General features: G+C 43.0%; 2 protein-coding genes across 2 annotated transcripts in view; one reads left to right on the top strand and one right to left on the bottom strand.

The window, feature by feature from the left end:
• Positions 1–12,535, bottom strand: part of taf5l (TAF5-like RNA polymerase II, p300/CBP-associated factor (PCAF)-associated factor) — a 34,931-nt gene extending 22,396 nt beyond the window's left edge. Inside the window, exons 1-2 of the mRNA XM_043696516.2 lie at positions 12,398–12,535; positions 11,489–11,633 (exon numbers count right to left, since the gene is read on the bottom strand). Of these exons, the coding sequence (XP_043552451.1) occupies positions 11,489–11,630 (142 nt within the window). The 5' untranslated portion in view covers positions 11,631–11,633; positions 12,398–12,535. The remainder of the gene's footprint in view (positions 1–11,488; positions 11,634–12,397) is intronic.
• A 104-nt stretch (positions 12,536–12,639) lies between these two features.
• The window catches only part of urb2 (URB2 ribosome biogenesis homolog), a 35,064-nt gene continuing 31,278 nt past the window's right edge, over positions 12,640–16,425 (top strand). The window contains exon 1 of the mRNA XM_043696514.2: positions 12,640–12,687. The gene's annotated coding sequence lies outside the window, so the exon portion shown is untranslated. The remainder of the gene's footprint in view (positions 12,688–16,425) is intronic.

Here is a 16,425-nt window from a genome sequence, read left to right as displayed (position 1 = left end):
ATATTACTATCCTTGAGGACCTCCTTTTTAAATTTCTGCCTAACTCTCTCTAATCTCCCTTCAGAGTCTCAAATGTTTCCCTTCCAATGTCATTGGTTCCAATGTGGACAATGATCTCTTGCTGTCCCCTCTCCCCCGTGAGAACATCCTGCACCCTCTCTGAGACATCCTTGATCCTGCCACCAGGGAAACAGCACACCATTCTGCTTTTTCTCTGCTGGCCACAGAAACGTTTATCTGCACCTCTGACTACAGAATCCCCTAACACAATTGATCTCTTGGAAGCCGACGTACCCCTCGTTGCATTAGAGCCAGTCTCAATACCAGAAACTTGGCTGTTTGTGCTACGTTCCCCTGAGAATCCATCACCCCCTACGTTTTCCAAAACAGCATACCTGTTTGAAATGGTATATCCACAAAAGACTCCTGTCCTCGGTGCCGACCTCCCTCACCCTTCCTGGAGTTAACCCATCTATGTGACTGTATCTGAGACTTTTCTCCCTTCCTATAACTGCCATCCATCACATACTGTTGCTGTTGCAAATTCCTCATCGCTTCTATCTGTCTCTCCAAATGATCCACTTGATCTGACATGATTCGCATCCAACAGCATTTATGGCAGATATGATCCGCAGTAACCCTTAAACTCTTTAAACTTCCACATCTGACAAGAAGTACATCTCACTGCAAAGGCCATTTTTGCTCCTTCACAATCTACAGACCTAGAAAATAACACCGTCTTATTCCTCTACAAAACACTGCACCAGGTTAAATTAATAGTTTTGGCTTATATTTTAAGTTTAATCAAGAGACTTATCTCCAAAAACATATAATCAAGAAAGAATCCACTATACTCACTACTGCAGCCTTTCTCTTGGATAGACTTAAAACAACAATTAACTTATCTAATTCTATGTTGTGAACTTCGCCCAACAGTTCCTCCAAGATTAGTTGTGAATTTCACAGTTTGTTAATTTTCCCAGATGCACTCCGATGTCCAACGATACATGAATTCAAACAGCAAAGGCGGTAAAGGGTAACTAGGGAGAGAATAAGACCATAAGACATAGGAGTGGAAGTAAGGCCATTCGGCCCATCGAGTCCACTCCGCCATTCAATCATGGCTGATGCGCATTTCAGCTCCACTTACCAGCGTTCTCCCTGTAGCCCTTAATTCCTCTAGACAACAAGAATCTATCAATCTCGGCCTTGAAGACATTTAGCGTCCCGGCTTCCACTGCACTCCGTGGCAATGAATTCCACAGGCCCACCACTCTCTGGCTGAAGAAATGTCTCCGCATTTCTGTTCTGAAATGACCCCCTCTAATTCTAAGGCTGTGTCCACGGGTCCTAGTCTCCTCGTCTAACGGAAACAATTTCCTAGCATCCACCTTTTCCAAGCCATGTATTATTTTGTACGTCTCTATTAAGTCTCCCCTTAATCTTCTAAACTCCAACGAATACAATCCCAGTATCCTCAGCCGTTCCTCATATGTTAGACCTGTCATTCCAGGGATCATCCGTGTGAATCTCCGCTGGACACGTTCCAGTGCCAGTATGTCCTCCCTGAGGTGTGGGGACCAAAACTGGACACAGTACTCCAAATGGGGCCTAACCAGAGCTTTATAAAGTCTTAGTAGTACATCTCTGCTTTTATATTCCAACCCTCTTGAGATAAGAGACAACATTGCATTCGCTTTCTTAATCACGGACTCAACCTGCACGTTTACCTTTAGAGAATCCTCGACTAGCACTCCCAGATCCCTTTGTGCTTTGGCTTTATTAATTTTCTCACCATTTAGAAAGTAGTCTATGCTTTTATTCTTTTTGCCAAATGCAAGACCTCGCACTTGCTCACGTTAAATTCCATCAGCCATTTCCTGGACCACTCTCCCAACCTGTCTAGATCCTTCTGTAGCCTCCCCACTTCCTCAGTACTACCTGCCTGTCCACCTAACTTCGTATCATCGGCAAACTTCGCTAGAATGCCCCCGGTTCCCTCATCCAAATCATTAATATATAATGCGAACAGCTGTGGCCCCAGCACCGAACCCTGCAGGACACCGCTCGTCACCGGCTGCCATTCTGAAAAAGAACCTTTTATCCCAACTCTCTGCCTTCTGTTAGACAGCCAATCCTCAATCCATCCCAGCAGCTCACCTCGAACACCATGGGCCCTCACCTTGCTCAGCAGCCTCCCGTGTGGCACCTTATCAAAGGCCTTTTGAAAGTCTAGATAGACCACATCCACTGGGTTTCCCTGGTCTAACCTACTTGTTACCTCTTCAAAAAATTCCAACAGGTTTGTCAGGCATGACCTCCCTTTACTAAATCCATGTTGACTTGTTCTAATCAGACTCTGCTCTTCCAAGAATTTAGAAACCTTATCCTGAATGATGGATTCTAGAATTTTACCAACAACCGAGGTTAAGCTGATTGGCCTATAATTTTCCATCTTTTGCCTTGATCCTTTCTTGAACAAGGGGGTTACAACAGCCATTTTCCAATCATCCGGGACCTTTCCTGACTCCAGTGACTCTTGAAAGATCTCAACCAATGCCTCTGCTATTTCCTCAGCCACCTCTCTCAGAACTCTAGGGTGTATCCCATCGGGGCCAGGAGATTTATCAATTTTAAGACTTTTTAACTTTTCTAGCACTATCTCTTTCGTAATGGCAACCATACTCAACTCAGCCCCGTGACACCCTTTAATTTTTGGGATATTACTCATGTCTTCCACTGTGAAAACTGATGCAAAGTACTTGTTAAGTTCTCCTGCTATTTCCTTATCTCCCATCACTAAGCTTCCTGCATCAGTTTGAACTGGCCCAATGTCTACTTTTGCCTGTCGTTTGTTTCTTATGTACTGAAAGAAACTTTTACTATTATTTCTAATATTACTGGCTAGCCTACCTTCATATTTGATCCTCTCATTTCTTATTACACTCTTTGTTATCCTCTGTTTGCTTTTGTATCCTTCCCAATCTTCTGATTTCCCACTGTTCTTAGCCACTTTATAGGATCTCTCTTTTTCTTTAATACATTTCCTGACTTCCTTCGTCAGCCAAGGTTGTCTAATCCCTCCCCGGTTAATCTTTCTTTTCTTGGGAATGAACCTCTGTACAGTGTCCTCAATTATACCTACAAACTCCTGCCATTTTTGCTCTACTGTCTTCCCGGTTAGCCTCTGCTTCCAGTCTATTTTAGTCAGTTCCTCTCTCATGCCCTCATAATTACCTTTATTCAACTGTAACACCATTACATCCGATTTTGCCTTCTCCCTTTCAAACTCCAGACTGAACTCTACCATATTATGGTCGCTACTTCCTAAGGGTTCCCTTACTTTAAGATCTTTTATAGAGGCTGGTTCATTGCAAAGCACTAGGTCCAGAATAGCCTGCTCTCTTGTGGGCTCCATGACAAGCTGTTCCAAAAAGCCATCCTGTAAGCATTCCATGAATTCCCTTTCTTTAGATCCACTAGCAACATTATTTACCCAGTCCACCTGCATATTGAAGTCTCCCATGATCAATGTAACCTTGCCTTTCTGACATGCCTTCTCTATTTCCCGGTACATGTTGCGTCCCTGGTCCTGACCACTGTTAGGAGGTCTATACACAACTCCAATTATGTTTTTTTTGCCTTTGTGGTTCCTCAATTCCACCCACACAGACTCCACATCATCTGACGCTATGTCATTCAATACCATCGATTTAATTTTGTTCTTAACTAACAAGGCAACCCCACCCCCTCTGCCCACCTCTCTGTCTTTTCGATAAGTTGAAAAACCATGGAGGTTTAACTGCCAGTCCTGACCCCCCTGTAACCAAGTCTCTGTGATGCCTACTACATCATAATCATTCACTATTATCTGTGCCATTAGTTCATCGGCTTTGTTATGAATGCTACGAGCATTCAGGTAAAGTGCCTTAATGCTAATTTCCTTATCATTAGAGATGTTGGAAGTCATATATCCTAAGTTATCCTTGCTTTTTACTGCATTCTCAGTCTGCCTCAATTTTAAATCCGCCTGGAAACATGCTATCCTGCTGCTTATCTTGCCATTTACCTCCATACTCCCTGTCGCTTTCACTTTCCCTTCCCCCCAACTCAGAAGTTTAAAGTCCTACTGACCACCCTATTTATCCTCTTCGCTAGAACATTGGTACCTGATCGGTTCAGGTGGAGACCGTCCCAACGGTACAGATCCCCCCTGTTCCAAAACTGATGCCAATGCCCCATGAAGTGGAATCCCTCTTTCCCACACCAATCCCTTAGCCACGTGTTTACTTGCCTAATTTTCTTGTCCCTATGCCAATTGGCACGTGGCTCGGGCAGTAATCCGGAGATTATGACCCTTGAGGACCTGTGCTTCAATTTCCTGCCTAGTGCTTCGTAATGCTCAAACAGGTCCTCCACCCTAGTCTTGCCTATGTTGTTGGTACCAACGTGGACCACAACAACTGGATCCTCCCCCTTGAATAGGGCCCCTCAAAGGTCAGCAAGGCGGCCTTTGTGTGGAGCCACAGAAAATGGAGGAGATACTAAATGAGTATCCCTTGATATATTTGCAGGGGGTCTGGTCTGCTCCATAACAAAACATTTTGATATGCTCAATTACCAAAATGTGCTCTGAAAGCTTCAATATGAAGATTTGGCAGAACAAAAATCATATTACTGGAACAGTTAGAGGTCCCTTGAATACACTCAAGCAATCTTTTGCAATGGTCCAACATTCTACTTACCACAGGAATATTTTAAATGCCATAATGCATAATGTTTGTTCCAGTACTAAAATTGCCTGTCTTGAAATATGGGAGACAATGGAAAGTCCGTATGTAATACACACTTGTACTTGTAGGATTATGATTCAACCACATTGTGTGGAACTGGCTCACACATAGGTTATCAGATCAGCTGGGCGTGCAGGGTCCCTTCTGTGAAGAACTGTAGTAAACAGTTGCTGTTTTACAAAATGACCAGACTTACAGAATCAACATGTCATGATCCAATTTGGACTCATGACTCTAAGCACCAAGCCATTATAACCTGTTGGGGTTTGTACAAGCAGCAACATATACATTTAGTCAAATTTATAAAAATCCTTTCTCTTACCTCTTGTTTAATACTATTCAGTAGCTATTTTTAGCTTCACTGTCTCTTTTATTGTGATTTTTATCCATGGGAAATGGGTACAGGTGGCAAAGAAATTTCTATCCCATGAGTATGGGTAGATTTAACTCTGATATGAACGACACATGCAATCCAAATGCAGCTTCCACTTGCACATAATATTAACTAATTCAATTCAATTAAAATCTTTGTTAACAACTTACGCTTGCTTTTGAAGCCCAGAGGAATGAGGCCATTTCCCTGGTTCATAATGATAATGTATATATAATTACAATATTCAAATATTGTCTTGCATTTCACGGTATTAACTTTCTTTCAAATGCTCAAATAAAATTCGGATTGCAGACCACATTAAAGTCATATGTGACTCCTCAACTTAACTTAATTTCAAATAGAAATATGCTTTTAAAAAGAACACAATCAAATTCTGTATTATAGAGAGCTCCCACAACCATTTCTTTGGGAGTTGCAACCGTTCAATTGGAACAATTGGTGTTGATTTAGTTATCACGAGTTAATTAGTATTTTTCAAAAAGCTTCAGCCAGCTCCCATGTATTTTATTTTTAACGCTGATGCATTTGTAAACTGACTCTTACAATAGCTGGTTTTATACAGCTAGTTAGCCCCAAAAGTGAAGATTAAGGACCTCGATGTGGTGCCGACCTGTGGAACAAAACTGAAGTCCATCTATCCTACACGATTCCACTATCAACCGTATGTTTCTCCAATGCCTTAATTTAAATGCCTTAAAAGTTAGAAATTCTACTAGTGTTGTAGGCGGGGCATTCCAGGCCCTACTACTCTCAGAGTAAAGAAACTACCTCTGACATCTGTCCTGTACCTATCACTCAATTTAAAGCTACGTCCTCTCGTACTAGCCATCACCATCTGAGGAAGAAGGCTCTCACTGTCCACCCTATCTAACCCTCTGATTATATTATATGTCTCAATTAAGTCACTTTGCAATCTTCTTCTAACAAAAACAGCCTCAAGTCCCTCAGTCTTTCCTCATAAGACCTTCCCTCCATACCAGGCTTCAGCTTAGTAAATCTCCTCTGAACTGCTTCCATATCCTTCCTATAATGCAGTGACCATAACTGCACACAATACTCCAAGTGCGGCCGCACCAGAGTTTTGTACAGCTGCAGCATGACCTCGTAGTCCTGAAACTCAATCCCTCTACGAATAAAAGCGAACACACCATATACTTTCTGATTGGCAACTTTCAGGGATCCATGTACATGGACACCGAGATCTCTCTGCTCATCTGCACTACCAAGAATCTTACCATTAACCCAGTACTCTGCCCTGTTGCTCCTTCAGAGTAAATTACCTGACACTTTTCTGCATTAAACTCCATTTGCCACCTCTCAGCCCAGCTCTGCAGCTTATCTATGTCCCTCTGTAACTTGCAACAGCCTTCAAATGTATCCACAACTGTACCAACCTTAGTATCATCCACAAATTTACTAACCCATCCTTCTACGTCCACATCCAGGTCATTTATAAAAATGACAAATAGCAGTGGCCCCAAAACAGATCCTTGTGGTACACCACTAGTAACTGAACTCCAGGATGAACATTTCCCATTAACCACCACCCTCTCTTCTTTAGCTAGCCAATTTATGATCCAAACCGCAAAATCACCCCCAATCCCATGCCTCCATATTTTCTGCAATAGCCTATCGTGGGGAACCTCATCAAATGCCTTATTGAAATCCATATACACTACATCAATGGCTTTACATCCATCCATCTGTTTGGTCACCTTCTCAAAGCACTCAATAAGGTTTGTAAGGCACAACCTGCCTTTCACAAAATTGTGTTGACTATCCCTAATCAAATTATTCCTTTCTAGATGATTATAAACCTTCTCTTGTGTAATTCTTCCCAACACTTTACCCACAACCGAAGTAAGGTTCACAGGTCTATAATTACCAGGGTCGTCTCTACTCCCCTTCTTAAACAAAGGGAGAACATTTGCTATCTTCCAGTCTTCTAGCACCATTCCTGTAGACAATGACGACATAAAGATCAAAGCCAAAGGTTCTGCAATCTCCTCCCTGGCTTCCCAGAGAATCCTAGGATAAATCCCACCTGACCCGGGGACTTATCTATTATCACACTTTGCAGAATTACTAACACCTCTCCTTGCAAACTCTCTCCCGTCTCGTCTAGCAGACTGTATCTCAGTATTCTCGACAATTTTGTCTTTTTCCTTTGTGAATATTGACGAAAAATGTTCACTTAGAGCTCCCCCTATTTCCTTGGACTCCACAGACAGCTTCCCATTACTATCCTTGATTGGCCCTAATCTTACTCTAGTCATGCTTTTATTCCTGATACACATATAGAAAGCCTTAGGGTTTTCCTTGATCCTACCTGCCAACAACTTCTCATGTCCCCTCCTGGCTCTTCTTAGCTCTCTCTTTAGGTCTTTCCTGGCTAACCTATAACTCTCAAGCCCCCTAACTGAGCCTTCACATCTCATCCTAACATAAGCCTTCTTTTTCGCTTTGACAAGAGATTCAACTTCTTTAGTAAACCACAGCTCTCTCGCTTGACCATTTCCTCCCTGCCTGACAAGTACATATTTATCAAGGACCCGCAGTAGCTGTTTCTTGAATAAGCTTCACATTTCAATTGTGCCCATGCCCTGCAGTTTCTTTCCCCATCCTATGCATTTTAAATCTTGCCTTATCACATCATATTTGAACATATCATTCTACCTCTAAGACACCTGCAATATTGTGGAAGTGCAAAAATTTGTCACACAGATGTTGGTCTCCCAGAATCCAAACAAGCATCTGCACAATAGCTGTTCGTGACATGCCTAACTGGGATTTAGGTTTCTTGTCACACATCTACAAAGATGCAATAAAACCAGTTGTCATCTCTTCTCCCGCATGCTGTCAAATGATGGGGCGAATGTAAAAGAAACTGGATAACCATAAAAATAGCAACAACTTACATTTATACAGAGCTATTAATGTAGCAAAACAATCCAAGGCATTTCACAGGAAAGTCAGTAAACAAAATTCGTCACAGAGTCCAAAAGTAAAGCTATTAGGGCGGATAGCTAAGATTTTGGTCAAAGATGTCGGTCTGTAAGAAGGGTCTTAAAGAAGGAAAGAAAGTCAAAGAGGTCGAGGAAACAAATCTTAGAGTTTAGGGACTTAGCAGCTATCAGCTGTCAGTGTGCAACCATATCTCTAACATCTATCAGATCATATTTATTCACTTCAATGTATGCAAATAATCCAGTGAATGTGTTATCAGTAACATGCATTCAGTTACAGGTCTTTTGGTTTGACTCTTGTGCATCTTGGTGACATCCATCTTTGACTATTGGCATATGCTTCGGTCTATTTTCTCTGTTCTTTTCCATCATTCTCTGACTTTCATTTCCCAAATTACTATTTGCTCTCCTGCAATGGCTGTACCCCTTCAATTGCAATGTCTACCCCAAGCTTGATCCCTCACCCACATTATTCAGTTTAAATCACTCCCTACTTCTCTAGTTCTATGGTTTGCCAGAACACTGGCCCCAGTGGTTCAGGTATATATTGCCCCAGCTGTACAGGCCTCACTTGCTTCAGTACTGATGCCAGTGCCTCACGCATTCTCCTCATCCTATGTGCCCTCTGACAATTAGCACATGGCTTAGGTAACAAATCAGAAATTATTGCCCTTGAGACTCAGCACTTCAATTTGGTGAATCATGCTCCTTGCTGCATAGTGTATCTATTCCCTCTGACTACATTGCCATGACATTTGTTTTCACTCTGCCTGCACAAGAGGTACCCTGAATCAAAGTAAGCTGGTCCGATTGCTACTCTTCCCTACAGACCTTGCTTTAAATGTGGCAGATGGTTCCAAGACATGACAGATTACAGCAGTTATACAGGCCCTTGGTAATTATTTAAATTTCTACCCCAGAGAACTATGGAGGCCCAGTCACTGACAGGAATTGATTGATAGATTTTTAGATATTAAAGATATCAGGGATCTGGGAAAATCAGCTTGGTAATGGATTGCAAGAAAAAGAATTTGTGGAATGTCTACGGGATAGCTTTTTGGAGCAGCTTGTGGTGGAGCCCACTAGGGAACAAGCAATACTGGATTTAGTGCTGTACAATGACGCAGACTTGATAAGGGAGCTTAAGGTGAAGGAACGCTGAAGAGGCAGTGATCATGATATGGTTGAATTTACTCTGTAATTTGAGAGGGAGAAGATAGAATCAGAGGTAACAGTATTACAGCTGAATAAAGGCAATTACAGAGGCATGAGGGAGAAGCTGAGCAGGATTGACCGGGAGAGGAGCCTAGCAGGAAAGACAGTAGAACAGCAATGGCAGGAGTTTCTAGGTATAATTCAGGAGACACAGCAGAGATCCTGAGGAGAAAGAAGCATGGTACAGGGACAGAGAGGAAACCATGGCTGACTAGCGAAGTCAGGGATAGCATAAAAACAAAAGAGAAAGCTTATGCAGCAAAGGGCAATGGGAAACCAGAGGATTGGGAAGCTTACAAAGACCAAAGGGTAATAAAAGAAAGAATTAAGGAAGGAGAAGATTAAATGAGGGTAAGCTCGCCAGTAATATATAGAAAGACCGTAAGAGTTTCTTTCGACATGTAAAGGGCAAAAGATAGGCAAAGGTGGACATTGGGGTGCTGGAAAATGATGCTGGAGAGAGAGTCATAGGGAACAAGGAAATGGTTGAGGAACTGAATAATTACTTCATGTCAGTCTTCACGGTGGAAGACACGAATAGTATCTCAAAAATTCAAGAGAGTGAAGGGGCAGAACTGAGTGTGGTGGCCATCACCAAGGAGAAGGTGCTAGAAAACTGAATGGCCTGAAGGTGGATAAATCATCTGGACCAGACGGACTACACCCCAGCATTCTAAAGGAGGTAGCTGAAGAGACAGTGGAAGTGTTAGTGGTGATCTTTCAGGAATCGCTAGAATCAGGGAGGGTTCCAGAGGACTGGAAAATCTTGAACATGACACCCATGTTTAAAAAGAGAGTAAAGCAAAAGATAGAAAATTACAGACCAATTAGCCTAATCACAATCGTGGGTTAAGATCCTGTAATCCATTGTGATGGATGAGACTTTGAAATACATGGCAGTGTGTGATAAAATAGGGCAAAGACAGCATAGTTTCATCAAGGGGAGGTCATGACTGACAAATCTGCTGGACTTCTTTGAGGCAGGAAGGAGCAGGTTTGACCAAGGAGAGCCAATGGACGTTATCTACCTGGACTTCAAGAAGGCCTTTGACAAGGTACCGCGCAAGAGGCTACTGAGTAAGATAAGGGCCCATGGTGTTAGAGGCAAGGTGCTATCACAGATAGTGGTTTGGCTGTCTGGCAGAAAGCAGAGTGTGGGGATAAAAGGGTTTTTTTCAGGATGGCAGCCGATGACAGGTGGTGTTCCTCAAGGCTCAGTGTTTGGACCACAACTTTTCACTTTATACATTAACAATTTGGATGAAGAAACGGAGGGCATTCTGGCTATATTTGCAGACGATACACAGATAGGGAGAGGGAGAGGTAGCATTGAGGAGGTAGGAAGGCTGCAGTAGGATTTCGACAAGTTAGGAGGGAGGCAAAGAAGTGGGAGATGGAGCTCAATGTGGGAAAGCGTGAGGTTATGCACTTAGGTAGGAAGAATAGAGACAGAGACTATTTTCTAAATGGGGAGAAAATTCAGAAATCTGAAATGCAAAGAGTCTTGAGAGTTATAGTCCAGGGTTCTCTCAAAGTAAACTTGTAGATTGAGTCAGAAAGGTAGTGATGGCATTTATTTTGAGGTGATTTGAATATAAAAGCAGGTTTATACTTCTGAGGCACTGTTTTAGGCCCCATATCTTAGGAAGGATGTACTGGCCCTGGAGCGTGTTCAGAGGAGGTTCATGAAAATGGTCTCAGGAATGAAAAGCTTAACACGAGGAACGTTCGAGGACTCTGGGTCTATACTCAAATGGAGTTTAGAAGGATAAGGGGGAATTTAATTGAAACTCAAAGAAAACTGAATGACCTGAACAGAGAAGACACTGGGAAGATGTTTCCATTGGTAGGAGAGACTACAATCCGAGGGCACGGCCTTAGTAACAGAAATAGAGAAACTTCTTCAGCCAGAAAGTGGCGAGTGCATGGAATTATTGCCACAGAAGGATATGGAGGCCAGGTAATGGAGTATATTTAAGACAGAGTAGATACATTCACTTAATTTCACTTTATCTACATGTCAAATGAGGAGCTTTACTCTGACCAGCTTGATACTGACACCTGGTCACTAAAATAGATGCAATGATTCATGTTGTTGCTCGATTTGATCTCTGACGTACCTGTTAAGTTAGTTGCCATTTCTTCTGCAGTCTGAGAAAACTTGGGTCCTTGCTTCAGGGCTCCATCAGAGTCAACATATTGTCTTCTTCGGAGGTAGAGAGCCACTGCAGTCTGAATCTGTTCTGTACGTACTCGCTTCATGGTCTAATCATCAACACAAAATGCAATCAATGAAGCACAGTATCTTTTATAACTAACACGGAAAATGTTGTTGAAACTCAGTAGGACTGGCAGCAGCAGTGGAGAGGGAAATAGAGTTAACATTTTGTAATGTTTGCTTTAGATTTTCACCATTCACAGTAATTTGCTTTTTATCACAGCATCTTTATTCCAGTGATATTTGGCAGGCTACTGTGATATCATTAGCATTCCTTCAGTCACGAATATCCTGAGCTGCTCATAGTCTCAAAACAAAGTTCTTGTTTGAAGCTCTAGAGTCAACTGAAACTGGTACTTTCTGTCACTGTGCAAGGGTGTGGAGGAGGGGAGTTGATAGGTTTGGGTCGTGGAGGGAGATGGTTCAGGCTGGGGTGGGTGGTAGAGGGGGAATGACTTGAAGGATAGTAACAGTAAGGAGAGATGGGGAAAGAGATGGGGGGGGTGGAGGAGATGGGGGAATGAGAGAGAGTGATGGGGACAGGGCTGGGGAATGAGGGCTGGCAGTTTCAGGGGATGGGGGGGGGGGGGTGTCCTTCAGGGGATAAGGATGTTTCGGTTGGGGGGGGGGGGGGGGGGTGATTCTTTACCCGAGCCCGGCTCCTTTAGAATTATAATCCCGACACAATGTGGAAACAGGCCCTTCGGCCCAACAGGTCCACACTGACCCCTCCCCCCGTAGTTACCCCCGGACTAATGCACTAACACTACGGGCGATGGCAGGCCCGGCCCCCCGATCCCGGTGAACTTACTGCATGACGGCCTCGCTCCTACAGCACGGGGGGTGAGGGGGGGGGGAGGTGACAGGAAGCGGGGCCTAGGCCTCAGGCTATCCTCGGCTTCGCGCTGGCCTCCAGGCCCGGGGCTCGGGGCCTCCCGTCACGGCGCCGCCGCTTTGGCGCCTCCGCTCGGCTTCACGTTGATTGGCTGCGGGGGAGGGGGGCGGTCAGGGGTGAAAGGGCAGAGGGTTCGGGGGTCACATGGTGCTGCAGGGGGCACGTGGTGCAGCACAGCCTGGAGCTGGAGGGGTCTGACTGTGAACGTGAGTCTGTCTGACTAAATATTCATGGTATATATTTATATAGGTACTGGAACCCTATAGATATGGGTCTGGGAGCTGGTAAACTGTAAATATATATTGGATCAGGGATATATATAAACTATATTATATATAGAGGCATGTGGGACACTATATTCTATACTGTACAGGAGTTTGGAACACTCTTAACTATAGATAGAGGTCTGGGAGGTTGTACAACTGTAATTGTGCAAGGGGTGGGGGAATGTATATGATTACATATAGACATGTGAGACACTGTCATTTTTAGGAGTCTGGAACACTGGGTGACTATAGGGAGGTTGTAACCTAAATGTGCTGTGGAGGAGCCGGTGTTGGACTGGGCTGGACAAAGTTAAAAATCAGGAGTGTGCTGCTGGAAAAGCACAGCAGGTCAGGCAGTATCCGAGGAGCAGGAAAATAGACTCTTTGGACAAAAGCCCTTCATCAGGACTCCCGATGAAGGGCTTTTGCCCGAAACGTAGATTTTCCTGCTCTTTGGATGCCGCCTGATTTGCTGTGCTTTTCCAGCAGCACACTCTTGACTCTAATCTCCAGCATCTGCAGCACTCACTTTTGCAAAGTTAAAGATCAAACAACACAATGACTCTATGATCAGGTTATAGTTCTACAGGTTTATTTGGAAACACTAGTTTTTGAAGCGTTGCTCCTTCATCAGGTAGCTGGTGGGGTAGGATCATAAAATACAGAATTTGTAGCAAAAGATCACAGTGTCATGCAATTGAAACAATATATTGAACAAATCTAGATTGCTGTTAAGTCTTTCATCTTTTAGAATGGGTTGCAGATATTGGTTCATTAAAATGTAAATCCCAGAATGTCTTTCAAATCACAATCTCGAGATAACTTAAGGTTTTATTAAAAAAATGACATCTCAGCTCAGACAATGTATTAAAGGTGTGAGGCTAGAATCTGTCTGTATTCAAGTCTTGAGTCAGACTGGTTCTATTTACAAAGCAGGAATTTATAAAATGTTATATGGATTGACTGCCTGCAGATTGTGTGCTTTTTGAACAAAATAGAATGTATCTGCAATTACAATTCTGCAAATGCTAATTCACCCCAGAGACTTACATGTATAAATGTATAAGGGATGGGGGACTGTATATAACTGCATATAGGCATATGGGAAATTAGTCTGGATATAAGAGTCTGGAACACTGGATAACTATAGATATGGGTTTGTGAAGTTGAACAACTGCAAATGCATAAGGCATGGGGAATCGATATAACTGCATTGTCATAGATAAAGGCATCTGGAACACTTGGTAATTATAGATATGGAATATATATATGGAAAAGTACAGCACAGGAACAGGCCCTTCAACCCACTGTGTTTGCATTGGCCATGATGCTATTCTATCTGCCTGCACATAGTGTATATCCTTCTATTCATGTAGGCACTTCATTCCTGATGAAGGGCTTTTGCCCGAAACGTCAATTTTCCTTCTCCTCGGATGCTGCCTGACCTGCTGTGCTTTCCCAGCACCACTCTAATCTAGATTCCTTCTCCTCATGTGTCTGTCTAAATGCCTGTTCAACATTGCTATCACATCTGTTTCTACCACCTGAAGAAGGGTTATACCCGGAACATTAACTTCTCCACCCCCCTGGTGCTGCCTGGCTTGCTGTGATCTTCCAGCCTCCTGCTTGTCTACTTTGGATTCTAATATCTGCAGGTTCTCTTTTTTTCTCTACTCCCTCCCCTGGCAGTACATTGCTGGCACCTACTTCCCCCACCTAAAAAAGCTTTGCTCACATGTCTTCTTTAAACTTCTCCCATTTCACTTTAAACCTGTGCTCCCTAGTATTTGACATTTCCATCCTGGCAAAAAGACTCCAACTATCCAGCCAATCCCTGCCTCTCATAATTTTATATACTTCCAGCAGTTCGCCCCTCAGCCTCCCAGGCTCTTATGAAAACACTAACAAGTTTCTCCAGCCTCTCCTGAGAACTGATACACTCCAATCTAGGCAACATCTCGGGAAAACCTCCTTAGCACCCTTTCCACAGCAATCCACATCCTTCCTGTAGTAACCAGAACTGCACACATTAGTCCAAAAGTGGCCAAACTAAGGTTTCATACAGCTGCAACATGATTTGTCAATTTTTATACTCAGTGCCCTGACCAATGAAGGCAAGTATGCTGTATGCCTTCTTTACTACCTTATCCACTAGTGTTGCCACTTTCGGGGAACTATAGACTTCCACTCCAATATCCCTCTGTATATCAATGTTCACAAGAGTCCTGCTATTTACTGAATGCTTTCCTGTTGTGTTTGACCTCCCAAAATACATCACCACAAACTTGTCTATATTAAACTCCATCTCCATTTCTCTGCTCAACTTTCTAACTGATCTATATCCTGCTGTACCTGTTGACAACCTACCTACTATCCAAAACTCCACATGTTGTCTGCAGATTTACAAATCAGACCACCTACATGTTTACACTAACTACAGATGTAAGTCTGCAGAGCTTCCTATATGTAAATATATAGGAATGAGGAAGTGTATGTAACTACTATAGGCATGTGAAGCAATATGTTTTCTCAACATAGAAATTTGGAACACTAACGATAAATATAGAACTGTAGATATATAGGGGTTGGAGAGAGTGTATATAACTACATAGAGGCATGTCAGACACTCTTATGTGTATATATATATATAATATATGTATGTATAGGAGTCTGGAACACTAATAAAGTGTTACTGGAAATCTGTTGATATAGGGATTGGGCAGAGTGTATGTAACTGTCCATATTGGGATTGTACAGTGCATCTTATGTATGTATATGTAGTCTATATCATTATGTTTATCTATATAGACAGCATGGAGTATTTCAATAGCAGAATCTTGCTAAAACTATACAAGACATTAGTCAGACTACACTCGAGGACACTGTGCACAGTTTTGGTCCCTTTATCTAGAGACAGGTATATCAGCATTGGAGGCAGTCCAGAGAAAGTTCACTGGATTGTTTCTAGGTATGGAGGGATTGTTGTATGAGAGGGGAAATAAGTTGGACTTGTATTCATTGGAGTTTAGAGGAATGGGAGTGAGAATGTGTGTAAGGTATGAGCAAATAGGGAAAGAGTGAAGTTTTTGTGCGACAAAAGGTTCAGCGAGCATGACTCGGATCAGATAGGAACTTGGCGGCACGGTGCTCAGTGGTTAGCGCTGCTGCCTCACAGCACCAGGGTCCCAGGTTCGATTCCAGCCTCGGGCAACTGTCTGTGTGGAGTTTGCACATTCTTCCCGTGTCTGCGTGGGTTTCCTCTGGGTGCTCCGGTTTCCTCCCACAGTCCAAAGATGTGCAGGTTAGGTGAATTGGCCATGCTAAATTGCCCATTGTGCTAGATACACAGGTTAGAGGGAAGTGGGTCTGGGTGGGTTGCTCTTCGGAGGGCCGGTGTGGACTTGTTGGGCCGAAGGGCCTGTTTCCACACTGTAGGTAATCTAATCTAATCTAAACAATGAGATGCTGGAAGCAAGGGTAGTGGAAAAGCATTCATTAGGTAGAGCCTTTTAACAAGATGAAGAAGCAATCAGTATGTAAAGTCAGTTAACAAGGTGAAAAATATTCAATATGTGAAGCCAGTTAACAAGGTTAAGAACATTCATTGTGTAACAGCAGATGGTTTAATCTTTACTTTTGATATTTGCTGATTGTAACGGTCACCCAATCAATATGTAT

This window comes from Chiloscyllium plagiosum, unplaced genomic scaffold (assembly GCF_037043375.1).
Source record: "Chiloscyllium plagiosum isolate Xiang-an unplaced genomic scaffold, Cpla_swu_hap1 HiC_scaffold_10, whole genome shotgun sequence".
Lineage (NCBI taxonomy): Eukaryota > Metazoa > Chordata > Chondrichthyes > Orectolobiformes > Hemiscylliidae > Chiloscyllium > Chiloscyllium plagiosum.
Note: the sequence above shows the minus strand (reverse complement) of the source record. Positions and strands in the feature narration are given on the sequence as shown.